The following is a 27613-nucleotide window of genomic DNA, read 5'->3' as shown; positions in this document are numbered from 1 at the left end:
CGGCCGCGCCCCCGGCGCGGAGACAAAGCCGGGGCCGAGCGCTGGAGGCGAGCGGCGGGGACGGCCCCGCTGTGGGGAGGTGAGTGCCGGTGGCGGTGGCTGCGGGGCTGCCCCGCCGTGGGGCAGGAGGGGGGTGCCGCGCTCCGGCAGTGCGGTCCGGCGGGGGATGTCCAGGGTCCGGCCAGAGGACCGGCGGGGGATGGATGTCCGCGGTGCGGAGCGGCGGGGGGATGCCCGCAGTGGGATGCCCGCAGAGCAGTCCGGCGGGTCGGCGGGGAAATGCCCGCCGCGGTTGTGGGTCCGGGCGGGGATGCCGGCAGTTCGGCAAGGAGGCGATGGGTCCAGCCGAGGATGCCCGCGCTGCCGTGGGGCAGCGGTGGGTCCGGCGGCGTGGGATAGCCGCGGCCCGGAGAGCCGGCTGCGGGTCCCACAAGGATGCTGGCGGTCTGGCGCCGGGGGTCGGTGGGGCGGCCGTGGGTCCAGCGGGATGCGCATGGTCTGGTGGGTCAGCCGTGGGTCCGGCTGGGGGTGTCACTGCCTGGCCGGGCAGAGCTGGGGGCGCGGGGGGTCCGGAGGGGCGGCCCCGCCTGCCTGCGACTCCCCTTTGTTGTGCTCGGGGGCTGTGGGGGACCCCCGGGAGCGCAGGGCGGGGACAGCCGGGCTGTATGTAGGCCAGGACATGAAATATTCATCGCCCCCCTGCTTTGATGTCTCGTGATCCGCTTCCCTTGTCGTGTTTGTTCACCGGTGATTCTGGGGCCAGTGTCCAGCCCTGGTGGACCTGGCAAGTCGTGCCCCTCGCCGTGCCCGGCTGGCTCAGCTGCTGGGGGGCTGCAGAGCCCCCGTTTCTCCCATTTAAGTCTTCATCCAGTCGGGAAGTTCCCCATTGCAGCCTGGGCGATCCAAGCCCCATGTGTGGCTGCAAGTGGTGGCAGTGGCGTGTCCCCACTGTCACAGCCCCCAGTGCCGTGGAAGAGCGTGGTGGGTTTTGCCCTGAGCCACGCATCCTGGGGTCAGGATGAGGTTTTATCCTGCTCACTGCCCAGACAGGCTGTGCTGCATCCTGGGGCCACTTGGGATGGACACAGGAGATAACCTGCAGGGATGAGGCCGCTGCACAGGGCTGTGTGCATGGGGACAGGTGTGGTAGGGGGCTGGCATCTTGTGGCACCGATCCTGGCATGGGCCTCTCTGGTGCTGGACATCGTGTCAGGGGGCTGTGCAGCCTTGTGTGAGACCTGCTGGACTGAGTGGGGATCTGCTCCATCTCCCTGTGTTTTGCTGGCCCTGTTCCGTGCACTCTTCCCTGGCCCTTCCTCACCCTGGTGGCTGCTTGTGGTGTGCCAGGGCTCAGCCCTGGACTTGGTGCCAGACAGTGACTCTGGTCCTGGTCCCAGAGATGCTGAGCAGCAGTAAAGGTGACAGGGAATGGGTTGTGCTGCCCTGTGTGTGCCATGGCCCATGCTCCTGGCTCCCCAGAAGTGATGCAATGGAAGGGACATGATGTGGCACGCAGCCAGGGGGTCCCTCAAGACAGGTTCCAGTGCACTGTGGCATTAGGAGCTGGGGACAGTGGAGGGTGCAGAGCACAGGGTTCCCTGAGGTGAGCTCCTCCCTGTGCAGCAGGGACAGGGACAGGGACAGGACAGCATATATCCAGCAGCGCTCTCTGAAACTGCATGAAGGTGGCAACAAAAGACTTGATTTTTCTTTCTCCTGCCTGCCTGGTGCTCTGAGGAGGAGATGCTGGAGGTCTTTGTTGCTCTGCTCTCAGCCGAGGAGATACCCACTGCCAGCATGAGCAGTGAAAGAACCGAGTCGTGACAAACCTTCCTAAGACCCAGCTCTTAGTGATGGGAACCCCTTTGTCCCTGCCAGGCTTGGAGACCCCCCTCAGAACACAGTGGCTCAACATGTGCCCAGGCCCCCATGCTGCAGGTGTTGGTCAGACAGTCACAGGGCTGCCCAGGAAAGTGTGAGGAAGGGGATGTGGAGGAAGGCATCAGCAATCTTGCACTTTAAAGCAGTATCTGTTCTGTCATTTTCACTGTTGCACCACTCCTGACACCTTTGCTGTAGATTTTGATCCTGGCTTACCTGTGCTAAGCCATCAGCTTTGGCTGGCTCCAGATCCAGCCAGAGCAAAACCGTGGCGCTTCAGTGTCTGAGCCCAGGCCAGTGCTGGCTCCCTGGGGGAGCTGTCTCTGTAATCATTAGCCAGTTACTGCTGATATATCAGGAAGGAACGCCTTTGCTTAGGAGATCGAGGGTCAATTCTCACTTCCAAGCTTTGACCTGGGAGCAGCAGGGCAGGGGCTCCTCTGAACACCTCCTGGCTTTGCCAAAACAGCCCAAGACAGGGTTATTTATGGGCTGTGCAGCAGCAGGGAAGGGAAGTCCAATGTTCCCTGTCTCGATCGTTAGTGGCCTTGCAGTGCTCCCTGTGTGATGGAGATGCCCTAATGATAGCTCTGCCCTTTAATGACTTTGTGCCAGAGTGATGGAAAATCGTGGAGGTTCCACAGGGAAGCAGAAAGGGCTGTCCCAGCCCCTGGCTGGGGAGCAGGGGGTGAGATGAGGAGAGCACTGCAGTGACCAACCAGTCTGGAGCTCTGCTGCAAAGACAAGAGGGTCCTTTTCTGCCTTGGTGGCACGGAGGAGACATCAGCAATCCTGAGGCAGGGATGGCCTTTAGCAGCATGGGCAGCTCCTGTGAAGTAGCATCATTTCACTGAGGCAAACAGGGGGCTCCCACGCCTCCAAAATCCCATCTGCCTCTCCCCGTTACTGGTGTGGGATCCTGCCTGGCCTTTGAAGTCATCACGGAGCTAAACTCTTATCTAATGAGACCTGAAGGACTTGGTCCCCAGCCTCTCATTTAAACAAGCAGAAAATGCCTGTAAGATCTTGAAAGAGAAGAGGTAGGAGTGAGCAAGCAGCCTGCACCTCCTCCCAGCATGTCTAAGCAGGGGAGAACCCGCGAGCATCCCTGGGACAAGGCACTGGACTCCTGGCATGGCTGTGGGAAATTGGAAAGCCTATCTGAAGTGCTATTGTTTCCTGTGCTGTCTATTTTGCAGCTCGGTTTCCAACTTGTTTCTTTATCTCTTGGAACAATTTCCCATCTGAGCTCACTTCCGCAGTGCTCCGAAGCCTGCCTTGGAGATGTGTCCGGCACGCATCCCATCGGAAACGGCCTTGTCAGACGGGGCACATCCCTGCACCTCCCTGCAGAAGGGAGCCCTTTAACCCCGTGCCCGGAGAGCACCTCGGACCTCTGGATGGAAATAACCGTCCATGCATAGCTGTTCCTGGGACAGGAGCTCGGGTTGTCACTGTTTCCAGCCCAGGCTCCTCTTCCCGACCGCCCGTAGCTGTGGGTGGTGCCGTCCTGCTCCCCAGGGCTCGTGTCTCGCTGAAGTTTCCACCCATCAGCAGAAAACACGCCGAGTGTCACGGGGCTCTTTTAAAGCCTTTGGTTCCTCATCGCTTGAATGGGCAGCGGACTGGGAGATAGTCCAGTGTATCAGAACTGTGGGGTTTGGGTTGTAAGGGACCTTAAGGCTCATCTAGCTCCAGTTCCCCATATCATCTGGTCTCAGACTTGCCAAGAACGTGCTTCGAAGGAGCGCCCAGGCCCCCAGCTCGGTCGCAGGCTGGCACAGTGACCTTGGCACTGGCTGTGCTGGGAACCAGTGCCGCCGCGCACACGGCTCTGCACACGCGCGCTTTGCAAAGAAAGCCCTGAAACAGATTTCAGGAACAAATGTGGTTTGAACCTGGGCCAGGAACCGGGACCTGCAAATCTGCGTGTTGCGCTGACTTCCCTTCAGGCTATGGATCTGCTGGCTGCTCTCGCTGGGGAGCAGGGAGGGGTTTTGGAGGGCTGGGGGCTGGCAGGGCTGGTAGGGGCATCTCCTGCTGGGCAGGGCGGGGCTGGTCACTGATTTTAACTCAGCCCTTAAAAGAATCTGCCCAAGCCCCTTGACTCCACGTAGTCTCAGCGGAGATGCAGCATCTGAAATATCCATAGGCTGGAGTGTGGGATTGGTGTGCTTGTCTGGAGAAATGTGGAGAACAGAACTGCCTGGGCATTTAAGGCAGAAAAATAAGAAATGGGGCCCGTGCATAGCGAGCCTGCCCTCACCTCACAGCCCTGGGCCCCATGCCAGGAGGGCGCTGGGATGGCTTTGGGGTGTGCACCCAAGGGGGACTCGTGGTGCGGGGACATGTGTGACTTGGGCTGTGCTGTGGTTCTTTCCCTGAGCTGCAAGACTCAGAGGCTGGCCCTGAGTTTCCCAGCCCTGCTTGACCTGTTGTGGTCTCACTCTGTGACCGTGAGGTTTTGGCTGGCCCTGAGCCCTCCGTGCTGAGGATGGATGGATGGATGGATGGATGGATGGATGGATGGATGGAAACCTGACTGCATGCTGTGCAAATAGCTTCCACCCAGTGCAGCTGCTCCCATCCTTCCTGACTGTGCTTGGCAACCTTGGCTACCAAAAACCTGGGCAATGAGGGTAAAAGTCCATTGCTGCATTGCCCCCTCCACCATGGGAGAGGTTAGCAAGTCCAGCCTGTCCTGAGCAATGTGTCCCCCTCCCCTGCCATGCAGCAGTTTGGGGGCAGCATGAGAGGGTCAGGTCAGTGCTAAATTGATCCTAAAAATATCTTACCTTGGGGCACCCTTTAGCAGCAATTTGGGGTTGGAGGTGTAGCACTGTGTCTGGGTTTCACTTCTCCACGTTGCTTTCCCACTGCATTCCTCAGTTTCCCCCAGGAGCACCTGAGAAGCTGTCGTTGGAGTTAGGGAGGTTTTATACAGAGTGTGTGCCTCAGTTTCCCCCTCTCCCAGCCCCAGCTGCACTGCTCTGCCCCATGCACACACCATGGGTAAAGCCTCCCCTTAGGAGGGCAAATAGAATCTGATCTCCGTGAAGCACAACCACCATCCTCATCCTCAGCTGCAGCCAGTGCCAGCAGCAGTGGGGTCGGGCAGTGCTCTCCCTGGGCTTCCCATGTTCCTGGCTGGAACATGTGCTCGCTGACTTATGCATAAAAAACCTACAGAGAGAGGCTGTTGGAGTCACTCCCTGCTCAGATGGGCTCTTCCCTTCCCCTGCCCATGGGGCAAGCGCTGGTGGGGCCCTGCTGTGCTGGGAAAGGGGTTGGGAATCCTTGGAACAGTGGTGGGGAGCTTCCCGTGGGGACCCTGCTGCATCAGGCAGGGAGGGTGGCACGGGCTCAGGAAGGGTGCAGGTGTAGCTGCAAAATCACTGTGACCAGGATGAGTTCCACGCTCCAATGCCAGAAACGGCTGAGCTCGGAAGTGCGTGGGGTGGGTAGGCTCAGGCTGCTGGGGCCGGTGTGCGTGGCTGGGGCCGGGCACGGAGGGCACTGCCTGCCCAGCTGGCTGCCTGCACACCTGCAGGTGTGTGTGGGGGCGTGCACGTGTGTGTGCACACTCACCTGAGCCCTCTGGGCGATTTGGGGATGGGCACAGCTCTCCTGCTGCCACGCTGTGGTCCAGGGGGCTGCACTGAAGGCGCTGTGAGCCACAGGTGATGGGAAGCAGAGGAAACGCCCTTCATCCCTTTGTCCCTGCATCCCTTCATCCTGTCCCTGTACGATGAGCAGCACGAGCCAGGGCTGGAGAGATGCCATGGGAGGGTGCAAGGCCCACGTGTCACTGGTCACATCCACCTCGCCCACAGCCCATCTCTGTTCCCCACGACTGCAGTGAGCAGTGCCAGGGGTGTGCAGAGCCCAGCTCTGCTCCAGGAGTGACAGGGATAGAAGACACCAGCTCAGCATTTTTCTTTGTTTTTCATCTGCTCAGGCTGTTGATAGTGAGCACCGTTGGGGGCTGCACCTCCCATCTGGATCCTCTCTGTGTGAGCATCCCACTCACCCCGGGAGCCGCTGGCAATCCAATGCAGTGTTTTGGGCTTGGAAAAGCTTTTTGGGGCTGGCTGATCTCCGTTTGCCCCCCAAGACCCTCCCTGGTTGCTTCCTCTGACGCATCCTGAGCCATGCTTTGTTTTGGTGGTGCGGATGGGAGTGGCTGTGGGGACCAGCATCTCTCAGGGCTCTGTTGCCGGTAATGTCCTCAGTGTTCCGAGGCTAGAGCCACAATCCCAAGCTGTGATCACTGGCACAGGATCCACCCATGCCCATGGAGGTGAAAGAAGGAGGAATGTGCACTGCTGGAGGCTGACCCTGATCATCCAGCCCTGACCTGCAGCCACACGTAGCATGTGTACATGAGGGCTGGTTCCCCAGAGCATGAGACTTGTGTTGGGCATGTGCCCCAAAGTCCCAAAGTAATCCAGGAAAATAACCAGCATAAATTTGCTCTGTGGGATCCTGCTTATTTATTTGGAAATGTTCAGGGGTCTGCAAAGGGGGAAGCATTTGAAATCTGTGATGGAAGAGCCTTGGTCTCTGCTTGGCTTGTCCTTCATTCCCTCCCATTGCAGTGAACCCCAGCACGGGTCCTGCCAGGTCCCTATGGCTCCAGCTGGGAGAGGGGCAATTCCCAGCTCCGTGGGCTTGTGTCAAGGGTGCACACACCCACATACCCTCCCCGCATTTTCCCTTTTCCCCATGAGTGTTTTGGTTCCTGTTCCATGTCAGGAGGGCTGTGGGGAGGTTTTCTGCCACAGGGGTCCTACAGGACCCCTCAGCAGGGCTGGTGGGGCTGTGGCTCTGCTCCTGGAGGGCCAGCGGGGCCCCAGCGGCTCCTTGCCTGGCTGGACTGGATGGGCTGGTTTCTCTGAAAGTGGAAATGTTTTAGCAGTGACGCCAGCGTGGCCAGGGGTGGTTGTAACACGCTCAGATCTGGAGCTTTTCTGCCTCCTGCATTCCTTGCCCCCTTCCTCCCCCTGCCCTGGAGATTTGCCGCCTGCCTGCGCTGCTGTCTCGCCCGGGTCACAAGGGGTGTGTCAGCCCTGGAGCCGTGCAGACGCAGCTGGTACCACTGTTTTGTCCAGATCTGAGACACCTGTGAGTCACCTCAGCCTCCTGCTGCCACCTGCCCCTTCCCCAGGAGCCGGGCAGGGCACAGGGTGGGCTGGGTGCTGCCACGGCCGTCCCCGGAGAGCACCCGGGGTTGATGTTCACTTCCAGAAAGCAGAAGGAAACCGCATTTCCTGGAGCCTGAGGCTGCCTGTGCTGGGAGAGGCTCTGCAGAAATGGGGAACAGAAATCACCCCTCCTCCTCCTCCTCCAGGGGCCAGCTCGTGTCACCAGCTCTCCATCACCCTCTCCAGTGGGGTCAGTCCCTTGTGCTGGTTCTTTGCCTGGAGGAAAATGGGAACATCAGGGCTGTGATGGGCCAGGGGAAGCTGGGGAATTAAGTGGCAGGCAGTGGGAGCTCAGAGGTGCCAGCATGCCCAGGGGCCAGTGTTGAAAGGGCACATTTTGAGGAGTGCTGGGCCACGGGGCTGTTTTGGGGAAGCATTGCCCCGTGGCTCCAGGCAGCCCTGGTGGCCAAGAGCTGCAGCTCCTAGTGCCATTCCAGCTCACCATCAGAGCTTCCCTGCCCAGCATTGTCTCTTCACAGCCCCACGGGCACTCCTGCCCTTGGAAGCGTTTCCTTTCAGTTTCCTTCTCCTGGACTTGGCAGGAGGAGAGCGGTGCCCTCATCACCTGCCTGGGAGAAGCCAGCTCAGGTTAATACAGGCCAAAGGCTTTTCGTGCCTTGGAAAGCATTTGCTGGAGCTGGTTGGGCAATTCCTGGCTTTGGCTGGTGTCCTGATGGGAATGCTGGAAGTGCAGGCTTGAGTCAGGCTGGGAGGTGCTGGGAAGCATCCCTGCCCGACCCAGAGCAGCACCAGCACGGTCAGGCTGCACAGCTCCCAGCCAGCTTTGAGCATCTCCTGCTGGGGATCCCACCACCGCTCCAGTCCCTGTTCCTGTGCTGGGCCACCCTCAGAGGGGAAAGCTTTGTTTTCCCTTCTCTGTCTTACAGTGCAGAAAGGATGCACCCACGCGCTGATGGATCCAAAGACGTGGTCCTGTCGTGCGCCAGGGCTCCTGCAGTGCAGTGACAGGGCTGGGACAACGTGTGCCAATGGCCACCTTCCCTTCTCACATCTCTCAGTGGAGAAAAGGCTCAAAACTGAGTGCTCAGCTCAGCACCAGCGAGCACAACTCGCAGCACGTTCTGCTTCCTTCATTCAGCTGCCTGCATTGTTTCAGGGAGATAAGGCTTGTGGCTTTCTCCTGCCAGCCTTATGGTGCTTGGGGGTGTCAGGATGCCCCTTGCCTGGTTTTGGGGTGCTGTGGGGGTAGGGAGAGCACAGCCTGCAGCTCTCTGTGGCCACTGATGTTGGCAGAGCCAGCGCCCAACGCCCCAGCAAGCCAAAATCTGCCTGTGTAGGGGCTGACCCTGTGATAGCTGGGAGAGCTCAAGCTCCCTACACGCTTCCAGTGTGCATGCTTGGAGTTTCCCAGTTTCTTGGCCACATGAGCATCCAGAGTGTGCTTGTGTGCTTCTCAGGGTTTGTTTTGGTCTTTTAAACTCCCTGTTTTGACATGTCTTTTCGGAGGCATCGCTCCTGACCGTGACTCTCCCCCATGCTTAGAGGGAGTGAATGTCCTCCATGCTTAGGGGGAGTGAATTTGGATGGTTGATCTAATTATCCTTTCCCCTTTGGTGACGCACTGGCCTCTGCTGTCTTGGGCTGTGGAGCTTTAATTAAGATGGTCTTAATTTTAACGGGAGCTGACAGGGTCAGAGAGGAGGGGTTGGGACTTATATCTGTGGGGAGTGTGTAGCTGGGCCCCCGCACAGCAGCTGCACTGCCCTCCCTACTCCAGCCATTCTTTCATCTGGAAGAGCTCTCCATCAGCTGGGGGGAGCCAGGGGATGGCTGGACTGCCTTGGCTCAGCTGCCTTCAACATTTTGTTACTGGGTGAAGCAGAGATCCCAGGCAGGCACTGGTTCACCTGCCTGTGGCTTGTCCCGTCCCCAGACCGGAGCTGAGAGATGAAGTGAGCGTCCCTGCGTTGTTCCTCCTGTTTTAGGGATCAGTGCAGGAGAGAAATGAGTGTCCTTGTGGAGGAGAAGGGCTGAGGCACAAGCCAGACATGCCCTCACTGCGTCCGCCGGGCAGGGCGAGGGTCTGCAGCATCACACCCCGCTTTGGGGCCGGGGCAGCAGCTCCCCCTTTTCACAGCTCCTGGGACTCCTCGCAGTGAGGCTGGTCCCAGCCTGGCACAGATGAGCCAGGACAGGAATTGTGGCTGGCTGGGCACGGTGACTGTATTTGGGTGGCAGAGGGGATGCTGGGCTGAGCCAGGCTGTCCCCAAAGCAGCGGGGGCTGTGCTGCTGCTCGCTGGCCCCCGGCTGCGATGCTTGCCGTGGGAAAGGGCAAAACCAGGAGCATCCCCTGGGACAGAGGGGGAAACTGTTGTGTGAGCATATCCGGGGCTGCATGTCCCGCTGAAATGTGGGGAGGGAGCAGAGAGCAAAGCGGGGAAGGGGCCAGGGTGCCACCCTAAGACGATTCAAAGGTCACCTCGATGTGGTTATGGCGGCGCTGGCCAAGCTGGGACTTCACCCGCAGCACTGTCCCCGCTCTCTGGGGGCCACGCTGGCAGGGACAGCGCTACTGCCGCTTCGTGCCACCCAAGCAGGGGGACACGGGAGGTGGCAAAGAGCCCTTCGGACCTGTGGTTTAACGGCCCTTGCAGGCAGCTTCCATTGATCCTGCAGGATCTGCCCCGCCTGGCCCTGCAGGGAGGGGGCTGGTTGCGTGCCAGGGGTATGGAGGGGCTGGGTGTGTTTGGGGCCGCTGCTCTGTGCCTCTCCCTGTCCCCGGTGCCGGCTGCCACGGGCTGGGTGCCGCCAGGCTGCTTCGTCTCGCCCGCCGTCCTGCACGCTTCATTTTTCAGTCTGGTGTGAGACAGCTGCCGTGATTAATCTCACCGGGGCTCTGCGAGCTGAGGACACGGCTGAGCTCTTCTCCCTCCATCAGCGGGTGGGTGCTGGTGCTCCCGGCCCCTCTCCCCCAGCACCCCCATCGTGCCTGCCGGCAGTGCTGCTCGGCTCTGGAGCGGCTCCAAGGACATCGCCTGTTTTGCCAGAGATGTTTCCCTCCCCAAAGCTCAGTGTCTGCTGTTGGGCCCCAGCCTGTGGCGGCATTTCCCAAGGCTTCTGCCTCTGCTGTGTTTCGTCTGCTCCCAATCAGTGTCTTCTGTCAGTGTCTTTGCAAAGACCATGAGATCGCCTCTCCTCACCGCCGTCAGCCCGCCCGCACCGCGGCCGCTGCATCCTTGAGCGAGAGCAGCCGCAGCGGGACTCGCCGGGGAGCTGCCGCTGCTCCTCGCTGTTGCCTTTGCGGGAGCGTCTCTCCACAGGGAGGTAGGGCAGAGGATGGAGCCTTTTCCTGCCACCCGAGTTGCCAATTAATTTTCCTCGGGGAGGCAGCCTGCAGCGTGGGTGTTGGAGGCGCGGGGATGCCGGGCAGTCCAGGTGCGCTCCCAGCGCCCGCAGTGGAGGATGGGGATGCCGCTGTCTCGCCGTGATCTGATCCCAGCTGAGGTGTGCAGCCGAGTGTGCTTCATTTTTAATTGCTTTTGGAGAGGGGAGGATGGGGTTGGCCTCTCCTTGCTGCGGCCTCTGCCCCGGGCAAGTTGCGTGGCTGAGCTCAGCCCTGGCACCCTCCCCTCTGCCTAGGGGGGAACGGAGGTCGGGAAGACCCCAAATGCAGAGGCAGCAGCCCCAAATGCAGAGGCAGCAGCACACGGAGATAGGTGGGGATGGCAGTGCTGGCTGTTGTCTGAGCCTGGCTATGCCCGTGACAGTGATATGCTGGTGAGGATGGCAGCCCTGCTGCCAAGCGAGCAGCAGAACACTGCCAGGCTGTTCCAGATGTGCCAGGGAACGCCAGGCTGCTGCCACAGCAGCCACCTTCAGCCACCAAACAGTCAATTCTGTCAGGGGGAGGTTGCAAGTGCATCCATCCTGCGCTTCCCCATCTGCAGACCCCAGGCTGAAGCATATTTGGATTTTCTTTTTGGTTTTTTTTGGCTCTTTTTGGTCTAATCATTGTGGTCACAGCGTGCCCGGGTGGCAGGGAGAGGGGCACCACGTGTGTTCACGGCACAGCTTTATTTGTATGTGCTGCAGCCTGGAGTTGGGGCTGCAGCTTCCCCCCTCCAGCCTGCTGTGCAATCATTACCAGCCAGTATTTGTCGAGTACAAATTACAAACCATTCAACGTCTTAAAGTGCTGTCAGTCAGCTCCCACTCATTATCCTAATCAAATGCACTAAAAATAGTGACAAAATTTATTAGTAGGGGGAAGGAGAGGCCATGAAAACAAACCTGCACTGGGGCACGGCCTCTGCATGCTGACACTGGGATATTCCCCTTAGAGGAGGTGTGAAATCCGGGATGTTGCCCTTGGATGAGGTGTGAAATCTGGGCTCCAGCTGGGACAGAAACTGTTGGGATACTGCTTGGGGCCTTCGAGTAGGGTCTGAATCCCCTCTGTGCCGGAGCAGGAGCCCCTCGGGGCTGGGTGAGCAGGGCTGGTTGGAGAGAGAATTTCCTTTCTGTCGGAGAAGGGGGAGCAGCTCCTGCAGGAGCTGGGGCTGGGAAAGTGTGGCAAAGCCCGGTGAGGGCTGCCCTGGCTCTGCGGGGCCATATCCTGCTCTGCTTTCTACCTGAAGCTCTGCCCCGAGCTGCTGCTGTTGAAAAGGGTCCCCCATCACTCACACTTGTGACATAAACCTGTCCTTTTTGAAAAATTCAGCTAAAATACGCTTTTCTGGACGAGTCGGGGCTCGGGCAGCACAGGTTGCTCCCACACCTTGTGCACGGTTTGTGCCGTAGCGTTTGTCTCTGCTGTTGGGAATGGAGCAGGTGGCTCATCCCGGGGGGCGAGGTGCCTGCTTGGTGGCCGACCATGCCTACCGCAGGTCGTGGCTGTCCGGAGATGGAGCAACAGGGCTGGGAATGCTGCTGTGTGTGGAGGAGCCGGCTTCGCTTTCCCCCAAGGCAAAATCCCTTGCCGGGCTGGGGCTGCCTGTGCTCCCCTTCCACTCCGGGACACGGCTGCAGCCGCCTCCCCTCCCATCCCCAGTGGGGTTGATGAAGCGGAGCAGAGAATCATCCCCGCTTCACACATGAGAGATCAGAGCGAGCGGCTGGGAGCTGCCGGCCCCACGCCGGAGGGCTGGGATGGCAGGAGGAGGAGGAGGATGAAGGCAGCCCTGGGCACCGGCCCGTGCCGTGGGGGCGGAGGGTGTCGGGGCGCGGGTGCTGCCGCTCCCTCTGCTCGCAGGCTGCGGCGGGCGCTGCGCGGAGCTCCCGGGCGGCTCCTCCCCGCCCCGCGGCGGGGCTGCGCCGACAGCAGCGGTAAGACATCGCCGACGGCCGGGGAGCGGGCACCGAGCTGCTTTACCCTCGGGGGGCTCCCAGCCGCGGCTCTGCGGGCTGTGCCGCGGCCGGACTGGCCCGGGGCATCCCCGGGTGGGCCGGGTGCGGGTGGCACAGCCCTCGGCGGCTCTTCCCCTCGGCCCGGCCGGCGGAGCTGAGGCCTCGCAGCTCATGCCGCTGGTGGTTGGCGATGAGCGGCTGGAGAGCGGGGAGTTCCTGCAGGCTGCGACGTGCCCGGGGTGTTGATCGCCGCCGCAGGAAAGCCGCCTGTCCGCGCCTCGCATCGCTCGGGGCCGGGCAGCTGGCCGTGCTCCAGCCCTCTGCACGAGCCTCGGGAAGGGGACAGGGGCATTCCTGCTGGGAACCGGCCGGGATGGGGAGCAGCGCTGAGCCCCCCGTGCCGGCACTGCCGGCTGTGAAAAGCACAGGGCAGCGGGGCAGTGTCCCCCTGGGCATCAGCCAGGCTGTCCCGAGGAGCATCCCTGCAGCCCGCTGCGTGTGGAGATGCTGGACTTAGCAGACATAAATTTATCAGACATACACACAGCAGAGCTGCTGGCGGTGGGTATTTTTTGCAGTCTGGCTGCTGCCACGTTGTCCCACAGCTCCCAGTGACGCTGCTGGGCCGTGCTGGTTGCCACCACACTTCTTCCTTCTGCCCTTTGGCTCCGGGGGGTTTCATTGGCGACTGTGCCAGAGGCAGGGGGGATCTGTGCCTGATGCCTCCCCAGGACCTGAGAGCACAGCACATTCCTGCTGTCATTAATCACTCCTTTGCCAGGCTCTTGCACAACCCAGGGGAATCTGCACTCTTTCCTTTCTGGCTGCTGAGAGGATGTGGGAGCTGTAAGGGTTTTCTCAGCCCCTCTCCTCCCTGGGGGCAGGTGGAGAACCTCAGGGCTAAAGCCACATGGTCGTGTTGGCTGGATCACCTGGGACTCAGAGTGGGGGTAGTGTGAGGCTGCCAGTGCCTCTGGGCACAGTTTGGGGTTGCCAGCCTGCGTTTTGCGCTGGCCAGTTTGAAGTCAGAGTGTGCAGGTGTGTAGATGCAAAGCAACAGGAGAGCTTGGAGTGGGGCTCTGCAGCCCCTTCCCCAGAGAGCTGTGGGCTCGTGCCTCCTCCTCCTTCTCCTCCTCCTCTATCTTTGGCTCTTGCAGCCAAAGTCCTGACAGCTGGACTGGGCCCTGTCAGGGCATCGTGTCCCAAAACCCTGCACATCCAGTAAAGGATTTGCCTGGGAGGGTCAGCACCCCAGTGCGGGGTGGGAGCTCTCCCTGCCCAAACTGCTGCATGAGGAGGGATGAACTCACAGTTCAGGGTGTTCCTGGCCAGGACATGCCTGGAAGTTGCACATCCTGTGCCCACAGGCTCACAGGTGTGAAGGTGAAGACACCCCTGTTTTAGGGAAGTGCCTGGGGGATCCCCTGTCCTCTCTCTGCTCTGCTCCTGGCTCATCTCTGGGCATATTGACTATTTTATACCTTAATTTCCTCAGCACACTGATAAATCATTTTCAGACCCACGCTCAGAAAATGTCCTTGGGGGACAGTTGTGTCCCCAAAGTGCTGCTAAATCCACCACCTTGGCTGGGCTGTTTTCCTGCCTGGGGAAGTGCTGCTTCCAGGGGAAACTCTGAGCAGCTCTACTCTTGCTCATGGTCCCGTGGGGAGTCACAAGCCACACGGTCACGGCCCTGCCGTGCTCCCACTTTTCTCCCTGCACTGCCACTGGCATCCCGGGAGCCCCAGCGGGTGCCGGAGCCCCGGGCAGAGGTGAGCACGGGGCTGGCTGGGGACAGGGAGGTGGGGGCTCCTCGTCATCACTCCTCAGGTCTTGCTCTCCCCTGCAGTTCTGCTTCTACTGCAACGAGCTCTTAAAGTGCATTTATTTACTGGACAGACTCGTTCCCCTTGGCTGCAGGATCTGCCTCTGGATTGCCAGAAGTGACCATTTGCAAGTCCAAAGCTTTTGTTTGACCCTTATTTGCTTTGTTTGACCCCCAAAGCTTGGCACAGATGTGGGTGAACTGAGTCCTGTGGCAGAGAGAGGCATGGTCCCTCCCCATCACCTGCATCCACGGGAGGAAGGACAGCTCTGCTGCCCACTGGAGTGGCTGCTGGAGCCTTACCCGGCACAAAAAAATCAGTTTATTACATTTCCCAAACCACGGCAGGATCTGAGCCTGCCGGCATGGGTCACACAAGGACGCTGCTGGTCCTCTGTGCAGTGTGGGAGCTGGAAAACAGTAGATGGAAATTGTGTCTTTTGGGAAATAAGCCCTGATCGTCAGTCAAAGCCCTTGCTGTGGGAGGGGAGCTGAGAAGGACAGGGAGCAGCTTGTGCCTGGCACCCCTAAGCTTTCCCACAGCAAGAGCCAAGGGCTTTGCCCCAGTGACACTGGGGCTGTGCAGGCTGCTGGGGCTGCCCATAGCTCTGGGGGGCTCGGCCTGAGCTGGGCTAGAAAAAGCCTCTGTTGGATGAGACTGAGCCCTCCCAAAGCCTCACAGATGGCTGCATCCAGGTCTGACCCTGTGGGCAGCAGCTGCCTCCTCTGCTGCTCCCCTGCTTGTTTTCTTATCAGAGATCCTCTCCTCCCTGCTTGTCTCCACCTCCCCTTTCCCTCCTGCCATGCGTGAGCTAGCCTAAATATTTCCTTCCATAGCTTCAGGACACTGCTGGGTATCCTGCCATCTTTGGAGACTGCAAATAATTCCCTGCCTTCATTTATGTCATTACCTTGAAGGTATTTATAGAGCGTGGTCTTGAGTGGAAAGGAAGGCTATATATAAACTATTTGACTATATATAAAGGCGAGATCCCTTGGTCCTTAGCTGCAAACTGCCTGGAACTGCTCCTGATTTCAACTTTTATCTTGTTGGCTGCATGTTTTGGACTTCAAAGGCCCATCTTTAGTACTTAAATCCCCATTCTGGTAGAAAGTCATGTGTAGGAGGGAACATGTGGGGCCTGAGCTGTGTCCCGAGGCAGATGCTTGGCCCCAGAGCTGCCACAGACTCAGCACACGTCCAGGTTCCACGCTCAGCATCTTTGCTCTGCACTCCCACGGCTCAGCGTGCTTCCCTCTGCTCCCAAAGCGTGCCCTGGCAGTTTCTCTGGCTGCTGCAGCCACACAGGAGGTGTCTCCATGTTAATGAAGGGCGATGGTACCCCAGGGCAAGGGCAGGATGGCCAGACTGCCCAGCAGCTGCTGCTTCAACACACCCCAGAGGTTGTTTCATTTCCTGGTGGGCAGGCATCTGTCACTCGAGCCCTGGGAAACAACTTCTTATTAACAGTTACAATTACAGTAACAATAACAATAATAATAATAATAATAATAGAAGCCCTCTGTGTGTCCTCCAGCCCGGGACCATGGGGAGCAGCAAGAGCAAGCCCAAAGACCCCAGCCAGCGCCGGCGCAGCCTGGAGCCCACCGAAAACACCCACCACGGGGGTTACCCGGCCTCGCAGACCCCCAGCAAGGCGGCTGCTCCCGACGCCCACCGCACCCCCAGCCGCTCCTTCGGGACCATGGCTGCCGAGTCCAAGCTCTTCGGGGGCTTCAACACCTCTGACACGGTCACGTCTCCGCAGCGCGCCGGGGCGCTGGCTGGTCCGTGTGGGCCGGGGCTCAGCGGGGCGGGGAGGGACCGCGGCTGCTCGCCGTGGCTTCGGGGCTCTGGGCTTGGGGGAGAAGCAGGTCGGTGTTGTCGGGCAGTGGGAGGATGGTGGCGTGGGGGGTGCCCGGCGCTGCGCCCCTCCTGAGCGCTCTGTGTCACAGGCGGAGTCACCACCTTCGTAGCCCTCTACGACTACGAGTCCCGGACCGAAACGGACTTGTCCTTCAAGAAAGGAGAGCGCCTGCAGATCGTCAACAACACGTGAGTGTCCCTGCGGCCGAGCCCACGTGCTGAGCCGTCACCTCTGTCCCTCCTGTGGACCCCCCAGGCCAGCCCGGCAGGACCAGCTGTCCCAGGGATGGGCTCAGAGAGATGTGCCAAAATGCACACACACGCACGGTGACTTGGCCGAGGACACTGACACTGAAAGGGGTCATTTACCTGCTTCCTCATCCTCCTGGCCCTGCTGCTGGTCGCTGTGGCCTCACAGCCTTGTCACCAAGCCACATCCTCTCTTTGCTGGCCGTTCTGTGCCCTACAAGCCAGAGCCACATCCCCACCAGTCCCGTCCCCACCCATGGTCAGCTCCCTCTTGTCAGCCTGGGTACATCCCTCAGCTTCACGGGTGCTTTTCCCTGCGCTTGTACGCTGTCTCTGGGCTCAGCTTCTCTCTTGACTCTTCTTTCTCTCCCTCCATGCTGTCGTTTAGGAGAAAAGTGGATGTCAGGTGTGTATTGCACATTCTTACTGTTATTATGAATGACCTAAATGATCAAAGCCTGTCTGCTGCCCACTTGAGGGCAGGTTGGGTGGAGCAGGGCTGGGAGGAGATGGTTTCCAGATGGTTTTGAGGTCGGTTGCATTTGTCCTCTCTGAGTGACCAGAACAGAGCAGGGAGTCCCTTCCCATGCTGGGGAAATGTTCCATCGAGAGCTGTGTCTGCACCTGGGAGCTCTGAACCCATCCCTTTTCCTTGTCCATGCGTGGCTCCTCTCTGCACTCTCTTTCCCGTTGGCTCTCCACTCCCCCCTGCCCTTCACATTTTTCTTTTGCATTTTTAAATTTGACTTTTGTATTTCCTGAGTGGCTCTGGTGATTCAAGGTTTTCCTTAGGGGTCTGACCCCCTGGTTTGCTCCACGCTGGTCACCACGGCACATCCATCACGTGCAGGGCAGCACGGCCAGCTGGAAAATGCTCCTGAAACTGATCCTGTATTAACCCCACGTGTGGTCTGTCCTGACAGGAGGCACACACAATCCAGGCTGGCAGAGCTAATGTCCCCAGTGTCCCCAGCTACGGAGCTGCCACAGGGTCCTGAGGGTCTGCAGCTCCCCCTCCACTGCTGCCTTCCAACATGGGCACCCAGCCCAGCAAAGGCAGAGGGTGGAAAGACAAGGGAACATCCCAGGAGTGAGATTTCTCCTGCAGTGCTTGGGCAGTGTGGCACAAACATGTTTTCAATCTGATCCTTGTTCTCATTGTTCCAGTGCTGTTTATTAATGGTGATTTATTTCATGTATGAAGTCTGGGATGTGCAGCATTTCAGTGTTGCAGGAAAAGCCTGAATTTGGGAGTTCTGCTGCTTCTTACTTTCAGTCTCAGCAGTGTGTGAGCTCCTTGCTTGAGTTCTGCTTTCCAGCTGTTGCAAAGTGAGCTCTGCCCATGGGGGTCCAGACCAGGTCCATATATGAGGGGTTTTTCTTTACATCTTCTATCAAGTCTGGGAGTTACACAGATAGAAATTCAGTTTCCTCTACTGCTGTTTGCCAAAGGCTCGGTCAGAGGGAAGTCTGTGATGGGCTCTGCAGCATCCTGGGGAGGGAAAGGCTTTTTTTGGTGATGCAGTCCTTCAGTGGAGGGTGCAGGATGTAGCTGCCAACCTTCCCAGTGCATGTGTGGGTGAGATGTCCACAGGGAGAGAGGTGGTGGAGGAAGTTGGGCAGTTTGTGCAGTGCTCAGGGGTGAATCACTCTTCTCAATGACCTCCCAGAGATGCTCACACAGTCTGGGAACAGCTTGGGCTGCTGAGCTTTAGGGACAGCAACAGACAGATGTGTGATGTCCCCTTCCTCTGGGCTCCCTGGCAGGACAGTCAGTGCCCTGGAGCTGCAGGGAGGGGACTTGGGTTCAGTCCAGGAGGGTGCTGGGAACAGCAGGAGCCCATGGCCAGGGTGGCTTTGCAGGGTGGCAGCAGGTTTTGGCTGCTCTCATGGAGCTGGGGTTGCTCAGGGTGAGATAAGAAGCCTCCACATCGTTCACCTCCCTGCTCTGGGTCATCCTACCAATCCACCCAGTGCAGAAAGGCTCTTGTGGCACCATTTCCAGTGGGAAGAAGTCTCCTCCCAGCCAGCAGGCAGCCAGCTGGGATGTGGTGGAATATTTTGGGTAAGATTGTGCAGAGAATTGTTGAAATGCTTTGTTTTGATGATGATGATTATTATTATTTTTTTCCCCACGGAGACATTTTTGGAATAGTTTGTTTTGCTGAATTCCCAGCTTGTAGCCTTGCAGCCCAAGCTGGAATAAAGCCACAAGTCAAAAGCTGGGCATTTTTCAAGCAGATGTTTGCTCTGGTCCTGTGGGAAAGGAGCCCAATCAGCCTCCCGTCCCCTTCAGAGCCACCTCAGGAGAGGTGACTGGGGCAACAGCCCTGGCTGAGGAGCATGAGCTGCCTGCCATGAGGTGTGCTGGGGCTGGGAGAAGCTAAAATGTCATCCGGGGCTGCTGTGAGGCTGTTCCAGGGGAAGAGCCCAGCTCTATGAGTAGGAAGAGATGCCTGGAAGGTCTCCACCATCCCCACCACACTGACAGCATTGCGGGGAGCTGGGGGCCGTGTCTGGGTTAGCCCAGTGCTTTGAAGCACCCCTGGTTTAGCTGGGAAAAGCACAGGTCACAAGCAGCTGGTGAGTCTGGAGGAAGGATGGAGGTTTACACGTCTGCAGGGTCAGGGATGGCTCTGGATGTGGTCTGGTGATCCCTGTAGCGGTGACTGAGGTTCTTGGTGTTTTTCTGTAGCATGTTTGTGGAGGTTTTCCTGCCAAGTTCTTGTATCCTTACAATGCTGTTCCCACGAATCTGCACTTTTCCCTTAGCCTCGTCTCCCTTGCGGTCAGGATGAATTCAGTGACTGTCTTTGATGGGCAAGAAGCTGCAGGTGGTGGGAGGAAAAGCCCTGCTGTCCGCAGGAAGGGGAAGCCGCCTCCTGCCGCCCTCTTGTTCTTCACTATTTGTTGTCCTTTGCAGCCCCGTGCGGAGCAGGAGCCGGTGGGAAGGAGGGCAGAGCCCCCTGCAGCTCCTGGGACGTGCTGTGCCCGGGGCAGGAGGGCTGGAGGGTGGCTCAGCCGCAGCTTTCTGGGACAAGGAGCCTCACTCGTGGCCGTGCAGGCACAGCCCTGCCTGGGGCAGCGGGAGGCTCACGGTGGGGGCCGCGAATGGGACACCAGGGCTGGACAGATCCCGCTGCATCCAGGCTGGACACCACGGATGGGCAGGGCTCAGCCCCTGCCCAAACCTCAGCCCCGTCCTGCTGCTTTTCTGCAGCCTGCGTTTAACTAACTCCCTTGGGTTTTCCCGGTTCCTTTTTCAATCGCTGCCGTCGTTCTGTCGCTTCTCCACGTTTCCTGTCCCTCCCTTTGCCTGCTGCTCCCTGCTGCCAGGACCCCCAGTGCCTCCCACCCTCCAGCCAGATACCCTTCCCCTTCAGGGGGCTCCAAAGGTGTTTTGGCTTTGCTGGCTGCCCTGCCTGATCCAGGTTTAGAGCATTCCCTCTGTGCACGGGTGGCCGCAGTAACGAGAGCTCATCCAAGCAGAGGCACGGGCTGGCAGCAGGAGCGCTCCTGGCTGGGGCTGGCTGTGGGGCTGGGGGCTCTGGGGCTGCACCTTTTCCCCGTGGGGCTCTGCTGGCTCATCCTCCACCTGTGGGCGGGTGAAGGGCTGGCCGGGGGGCTCCTGCCTTCACACTGAGTGTGTTTTGGTTCTCTTGCAGGGAAGGTGACTGGTGGCTGGCTCATTCCCTCACTACAGGACAGACGGGCTACATCCCCAGTAACTATGTCGCGCCCTCAGACTCCATCCAGGCTGAAGAGTAATTGCCATCTTTTAGACAGTTTATAAGCAAGGGATAGCAAACACACCCCTCCATCCACCCCTGCCCCACTCCTGGGAGAAGCCTCCAAGCCCTCTGGGTTTTTCCTTTTTGTTAGTTTTCCCCTATTTTTGTGCAAACCAGCCTTTCTTTAAGGCCGTAAGTGCAGTGCTGCAGCGTGCTTGCGTGGTGGAGGGTGAGTGGTGGCATAGCAGGGCTGTGGATGCTTTTGGTCTGGTTTTTATGGAGAGCCTGGAGAAGAGAAGGCTCCAGGGGAGATCTCATTGCAGCCTTCCAGAACTTAAAGGAGATTCTAAAAGAGAGACGTCTTACGAAGGCAGAGAGGCCTGTGAAAGGACAAGGAGGAATGTTTTTAAACTAAAAGAGGAGAGATTTAGATTAGATGTTAAGAAAAAATTCTTTACCCAGTGGATAGTGAGACACTGGCATAGGTTGCCCAGAGAAGCTGTGGCTGCCCCATCCCTGGGAGTGTTCAAGGCCAGTTTGGATGGGGCTTTGAGCAGCCTGGGATAGCTGAAGGTGTGGCAGGAAGGTTCCAACCCCGATGGCAGTGAGGCGGTGCCCAGCCCAGGCTGTACGGGGATGTGGCACACACAGAGGTGCCCGAGCCCAGACACAGCCCCTGCCCTCCCAAAGCTGCAGTGGGTGGGCCAGGGCTGAGCCCCCTGCTTGGGCAGGCAGTGCAGGGGGTAGTGCCAGGCGCTGAGCCATTGCCTTTCTCCTGCAGGTGGTATTTTGGGAAGATCACTCGCCGCGAGTCTGAGCGGCTGCTGCTCAACCCCGAAAACCCCCGAGGGACCTTCCTGGTCCGGGAGAGCGAGACCACGAAAGGTGAGCAGGGCTGGGGGTTGCTGGCCTGGAGGAGACCCTCTCTGGGCGTGTGGGGGTACCCTGAGCCCCCTCAGTCTCTCCTGCTGGTGCTGGTCTCCAGGGAGCCAGTGCTGACGTGGCCATCACGTCCCAGTGACACGTCTGTGCCAAATACAGTTACACCACTGAGGCCGTGGGATGGAGGGATGTGCCCTCTGCTCTCCTGCATAGTGAGTGCCCTTCACAGGGGTGGTTCAGCTCATGGCAGGGTGGGAGCCAGGGGTCTCAGCAATTCTGGCAAGACCACCAGGCTGGATGGTCTCTTTTCCTCTCTTTTTTCTGTTGTTGGTTTATTTGGTTGGGTTTTTGTACACCCCCAAATAGATGTTTTTTTGGTTTTCCCTGATTCCTGTTTAGTGACTAAATGTTGAACATGTTCTTCCTGGGCAGCCAGGCCAATGGAATGATGAACTTTAGTCCTTTCAAGTTTGACACTTCTGAAAGTGCGGGTTGTGATCTTTGAGGTTTGACTGCCTGAGGATGATGTTTCTTACGTGGTTTAGTTTGGTTCTAAATGCACCTTTGGGAAAAGCCCCTTGATGTTCCTTTCTGGTTTTATGCCTTGAACTTATCACTATTTGTTTTATTCTGATGGAAGTAGCGTCTTCAACCAGCAGCTGAAATCTTCCCCATAGCATAAATCTGCTATCTGTGGCTCCAGCAGCACCACTTTGTTCCCCTGTGGGCAGAGCAGGGCAGAGCTCCTGAAGCGATGTCCGTGGTGGGATTTGTGCAGGAGGGAATTGGGCCCACCAGCCCCTTAGCACCTCTCTGAGACACTGAGGAGTTGTTGGGCAGCAGCTCCCCCCAGGCTCTGCCTGCTCCCATCCCCTGGTTAGCACATCCCCTAGGAAGGCTGCTGGCAGAGCTGCTGTGCAAGCAGAGGGCAGCTGGAGGTTGTGATGGTGTGGCATGGCTGTAGCTGGGGGATATGTGCCGATCCTCCCTGGCACCTGGGGCCAGCAGCTGCCGCCAGAAGCTGCTCCTCATCCTCTGCTTTTGGGTGAAGGCAGCACCTCCACGCCCAGTCCTGCCTCCCCCGTGCCCACCTGTGGTGGGACCCCGTGGGGAGCACCCATCCGTGGCACATCTCCTGCAGCCCCTCTGTCCTGCCCACAGGTGCCTATTGCCTCTCTGTGTCCGACTTTGACAACGCCAAGGGGCTCAACGTGAAGCACTACAAGATCCGCAAGCTGGACAGTGGCGGCTTCTACATCACCTCCCGCACCCAGTTCAACAGCCTGCAGCAGCTGGTGGCATACTACTCCAGTGGGTAGCCATGTGGGTCCTCTTGGGGTCTGGGGGGCACCCTGGGTGCTGTCCCTGCCCTCGCTGCAGGGCGGGTGCTGCTGGGAAGTCACCGCTGCACTCGGGGACACCAAACCAGCTGTGTGGGGCTGTGGTGAAAAGCTGGGTTTTAGGGCAGAGGGTGAGGGTTGGGCTATGGGTCCCCAAGGTGTTTACAGAAAAGGTGTGGGGTAAAGACATCACATGCCTAAGTACCCATGTGCCACCCTGCTGTTGTCCCTTCCTGTGCCAGAACATGCTGACGGCCTGTGCCACCGCCTGACCAACATCTGCCCCACGTCCAAGCCCCAGACCCAAGGCCTTGCCAAGGATGCCTGGGAAATCCCCCGGGAATCGCTGCGGCTGGAGGTCAAGCTGGGACAGGGCTGCTTCGGAGAGGTGTGGATGGGTAAGGAGCATTCCCACCCTGCTGTCCCCTCTGTGTCACCACCTGCATCCTGTCCCCAGCCATCTGCAGATGCCTGAAGCCTGTGGTGGGCTGGAGGAGGGACACAGCCCCCTGCCCGGTACGTGTGTCCTGAGCAGAGTGTCCTGTGCCACAGGGACCTGGAATGGCACCACCCGGGTGGCCATCAAGACGCTGAAGCCTGGCACCATGTCCCCAGAGGCATTCCTGCAGGAAGCCCAGGTCATGAAGAAGCTCCGACACGAGAAGCTGGTTCAGCTCTACGCTGTGGTGTCCGAGGAGCCCATTTACATCGTCACCGAGTACATGAGCAAGGGTGAGCACATCAGGGACACCGAGGGGCAGCTGAGCGGCTCTGCTCCTCCGGATTGCTCTGACCGTGGTCTTCCTCACAGGGAGCCTCCTGGACTTCCTGAAAGGTGAGATGGGCAAGTACCTGCGGCTGCCCCAGCTCGTGGATATGGCTGCTCAGGTGGGTTTGCTCATCCCTGGCCTTCCTTCATTCCTTGTGGGGACTCTGGCTGCCTGAGCCCCTCACTGGGCTGTAGTGGCTGTCACTGATCAGGTGCTCTGCAGCCTTGCTTGGCTGGGTGCCACTGTTGGGTCTCAGCCCAAAGCGGGGTTGCGCTCTGGGACCATCATTTTGCCCATTTCTGTTGCTGCCAGCTCTCCCTGGCCAGCAAACCCAAGTCTGCATGGCATTTCTTGGGCAACTGGTGCTGAGCATCCTGTCAGCGCCACGTGCTGGTCCCCACAGATCGCATCTGGCATGGCCTATGTGGAGAGGATGAACTACGTCCACCGGGACCTACGGGCAGCCAACATCCTGGTGGGGGAGAACCTGGTGTGCAAAGTGGCCGATTTTGGCTTGGCACGACTCATCGAGGACAACGAGTACACGGCTCGGCAAGGTGCGTGCCCAGGGCTGCTGGCACCGGAGCGATGGCCCCTGCTCCCCACGCTGTGTGGTGCCCGGAGCCAGCATGTGGCTCTGGTTGCACGGGGGGTCCTGGAGGCACCCCCTCACCCCGCCTCTCCATCCAGGTGCAAAGTTCCCCATCAAGTGGACGGCCCCCGAAGCAGCTCTGTACGGCAGGTTTACCATCAAGTCAGACGTCTGGTCCTTCGGCATCCTCTTGACCGAGCTGACCACCAAGGGCAGAGTGCCATACCCAGGTGAGGGCTGGCACTTGCTGGCAGAGGCCCTGTCCCCGTTGTGGTGTCCAACACCAGCTGTCCGTGCCCAGTGCTTGCCCCTGATCTGCCCCTTCCCAGGCTGGATCCTGCCCCACTGGGTTGAGCAGGCCAGGATGCAGCATCCCAGCCAGCCTGTCGCACTCTAGTCCCTGAGTAGGGTGACAGGGACAAGTGCTGCTAGGCCAGGGGTCCCTGGGTCACTGGGATTGCCCCTAAGGCATGTCCTGGCACCCTTGGTGTCCCCTCTGGCACTGTCGTGGTGCAGGACCGGCCCGGCTCTGATCGGTGCCGTGTCTCCTCTGGCCGCACGCAGGGATGGTGAACCGGGAGGTGCTGGACCAGGTGGAGCGAGGGTACCGCATGCCCTGCCCGCCCGAGTGCCCCGAGTCCCTGCACGACCTCATGTGCCAGTGCTGGCGGAAGGACCCGGAGGAGAGACCCACCTTCGAGTACCTGCAGGCGTTCCTGGAGGACTACTTCACCTCGACAGAGCCCCAGTACCAGCCTGGAGAGAACCTATAGACACGGGGCTCCTCCTGGCACCAGGGACACTGCTGTCCTCCCCGCGGGGCACCGAGGGGTGGCCTCCCCACCGAGGGGCTGTGTTTGTGGAGCAGCCCTGGAGCAGGACAGGGCATCGTCTCCAGATGCAGCCAGGGGAGCCGCTGGGTGCTCCCATCGCTCATTAAGACTTGTGGCCCGTGTTTAACGAAGCGGCGCTGTTCTGCTGGCGAGAGGAGCCTGTGGGCACCAACAGAGCCAGCTCAGGAGGGCAAGCAGAGTGTTTCCTGCCAAGAGACTTGAATCTTGGGAGACTTTTCCCCCCACAGCTCTGGGGTGAGCCAGGAGGAATTGGGGGACAGCATCACCCCATCTCAGACACACGGTCCCAGTCTCCTGCGACCCTTTCTAAATCAGCACAAATTTCCCTGCCCCTTCACCCTCCCCATCTCCCTCTTGGCTCTGGCTCTCCCAAGGGTGCTGGCAGAGATGTTTTGCCAGAGGGATGTCACAATTCCAGGCTGGCTTGAATGGGGTGATGTGTGGGGTGGTGGTGGCGTGGGATGACAGCAGAGCTCTGGTGGTCCCTCTGGCCTTAGTGGCTGATGGGTTCTGGGACTCTGAAATGTGACAGCTCCAGGCTCTGGTGACCAACGCTGTCCCATCAGAGCACCCGGGCACACGATCAAATCTTCCAGCTATGTCTGTTCCCTCAAGAGGCACATCTCGCATCTCTGAGGAGCAGGACTGGGGATGCCAGCAGAGCCCTCACCCTGCTGCCCTTTCTCCCACCACATGCTCCACGTCTTCCAGCCAGACCCTTGGGAAGTACCCCCAGCCACCCTCCCCAGCTCTGCCACCAGCTTTCCCACCAGCAGAGTCCCCTGGGCTGGCCCTGCCACCAAATCCAGTGCCACTGTGGTGCTTGGGTGCATGGCCCATGTAGCTGTTCCAGGCGTGGGGATGTTTTGGAGGAAGTACTCGACTTTCACAGATGGTTTTGTCCACCTGGTATGTTTTTAGCCGCCTTCCCTCTACCCACTGTGTCTCGGCTTCCAGGCAGCAGTCCCCATGCAGCATCCCCAGCCTCATACCCCCGTCTGGAAGTGCCGTGCCACATTTGCATCCTCATCCCCCCACTGCTCGCTCCCAAAGGCCTCAGCCGTGTCTCAGCTGTGGGTGGCTCTTCCTGCCCAGCTTTGTCCCACACACATCCCGTGGGGCTGATCCCTGGCAAGGCAATGCTCATTCCCTGCCCTCTCCCACCCAGCACCGGCCTGTACATAACCCTTGAGCGATCCTGCACCGTCCCAGACCCTGACTTCATTGCATGTGTGTCGGTTTTCCCTCTCCTATGGCTGTACCCAGCTGGAAACCTTTCACCACGGTGGTTCACAAAGCTTCATTCCTTCACCTCCCGGGTCCCAGAGACCCTTGGGGTCTTTGGATGCTCTCCTGGAGCACGGTGGGTTGGGGGCTCAGGGGGTGCTCTGGGGCAGGGGTGCTGGTGGGAAGGACCCAGAGAGGGGAGGCAGTGGCTGTGCCCTCCTCTCAGTCCTCAGGCAATGGGTTTTGTGTGCCTCCACGTCACCCTTGGGATGGTGTTTGCCTCTGGAACAGCCTCCTTACAGGCAGCAGACCCAACCCACCCCTCACCAGCCCCTGCCATGGTGCCAGTGTCCTACAAAAGCTGGGTGGGAGCCAAGCTTGGGCAGGAGGTGGCCAAAACCCCCGCCCCAGATCTCCACCAGAGCAGGACCCAGGCAAGCCACTGCCACTCACTCACTCACTCACTCACTCACTCACTCACTCACTCCCACAGTGCCCTGGTGTGGTTTGACCCAGCCACTTATTTATGAACCAAGTACATGGTTGGTTGTTTGGTGGCTGCTTTTTTAATGAGTAAAACATTTAAAATCAATTTGAACAGGCTCTTCAGCAGTATGGAGAAATCATGCTGGCTTGAAGAGCAGCAGCTGGTTTCATGGATTTTTTTAAAATCATTTTGGGAGTTGGAGCCTTTTCTCCCCCCCGCCTCTTCCTAGCAGGTTGGCTGTGTTGGCATTTCTGTGTTTGGGCAGGGACTCCCCAATCCTCGGTGTTCTGGGTCTTCCCATGTTTGCAGCCTTTAGGGATGGGCAGCTGCCACAAACGCCCTGTGCCTTGGTAGCTGTTCCAAGGGGTGGCTTGTGCCATAGCTCTGCCTGAATTACGCAGATCCCTATCCCTGGGAGAAACCTTTTGCAAATGTAATGTGGAAGCCAGATTTAGCCTGGAAGCTGGGGAGAGAGAAGGCAAGCACAGGTGCTAAGGCTTGGCCTTTGGTTGTCTGTGGCACGTGCAGGGTCTTGGGTGCAGCAGGACAGGCAGGACTAGGCAAGAGCAGCCTCTGGCTCTTTCCAGAAGGCAGCAGGTGCAAGGAGCAGCCCGGGATGCCTTAATTCCCCAAGGCTTTTTGCAAGATGTGGTGAAGGAGACGTGCTGGGGACACTTCAGGACAGAAGGCAGTAAGGTAATCCCAGAGAAGCCCTCCTCCATGGGGCTGTGTCTACATGTCCGTGTGTCCATCCGTGTTTCTGTGCAGCGCTCGTGGTGGGACCCAGCACCCCCGGACTCGCCACCACAGCCAGCAGGACCTGGAGGCCCTGGGAATGCAGAGCTTCCCCTCCATCATCATCCTGTCTGCCAATTTACTTTTTTCAGCCAATAAACTCCAGAGGGGAGCCCCCACCTAAGGATGCTCTTTGGCTTCCTGGGGTCCATAAAACCCTACAAGTCATTCTCCTCTGCTGTTATAATTTTTTTACACAGTCTTTTGTAAGATCTCCAACTGACTATGCAGAGAACGTGTGGATCCGTGTCTCTCTCCCCAGCTCCCCTCACTTGCCTTTTTTGGTGTCTAAGTAAAATATTTAGCTTTATTTTATTTTTTTTTTTTTAATAGTAATAAAACTTTGGAAAAAAAACCTGAAAAGGTCCAGCTTTGTGGGTGGTGGGGGGGGTGGAGACGCTTTGAAACTCTAACATTGATGTAAATACTTTGCTATTTGATAATTAAATACAAACAGACCTCACAAAACAGAAGTGTAGCTTGTGAATGACAGGACTAACAGCTCCTTAGCCTTCCTGTTAGAGAAGCTGATGCTCCCTGGGGCACGTGCAGTACGCATGTGGAGCTCCTGGTGCTTCAGACGCCTTTTTTTGGAAGATGC

The 27613-nt window shown here is 58.8% G+C and overlaps 1 protein-coding gene across 2 annotated transcripts; it reads left to right on the top strand.

Moving 5' to 3' along the window:
* Window positions 1-27299, top strand: SRC (SRC proto-oncogene, non-receptor tyrosine kinase). 2 transcript variants are annotated; one of them, XM_040080072.2, is made up of 13 exons: window positions 1-79; window positions 15757-16006; window positions 16175-16274; window positions 16723-16740; window positions 20000-20098; window positions 20847-20950; window positions 22109-22258; window positions 22530-22685; window positions 22840-23019; window positions 23099-23175; window positions 23461-23614; window positions 23748-23879; window positions 24214-27299. In XM_040080072.2, the coding sequence occupies exons 2-13, from the start codon at window positions 15766-15768 to the stop codon at window positions 24420-24422; spliced, it is 1620 nt and encodes a 539-aa protein (XP_039936006.1). In that variant the 5' UTR covers window positions 1-79; window positions 15757-15765; the 3' UTR covers window positions 24423-27299. The 2 variants fall into 2 exon arrangements, with proteins under 2 accessions (XP_039936006.1, XP_039936007.1); XM_040080073.2 differs by lacking the exon at window positions 16723-16740.
* Window positions 27300-27613: the final 314 nt, after the last annotated feature.

Source organism: Hirundo rustica, chromosome 16 (genome assembly GCF_015227805.2).
Source record: "Hirundo rustica isolate bHirRus1 chromosome 16, bHirRus1.pri.v3, whole genome shotgun sequence".
Lineage (NCBI taxonomy): Eukaryota > Metazoa > Chordata > Aves > Passeriformes > Hirundinidae > Hirundo > Hirundo rustica.
This window is presented reverse-complemented; position numbering and strand designations above follow the sequence as displayed.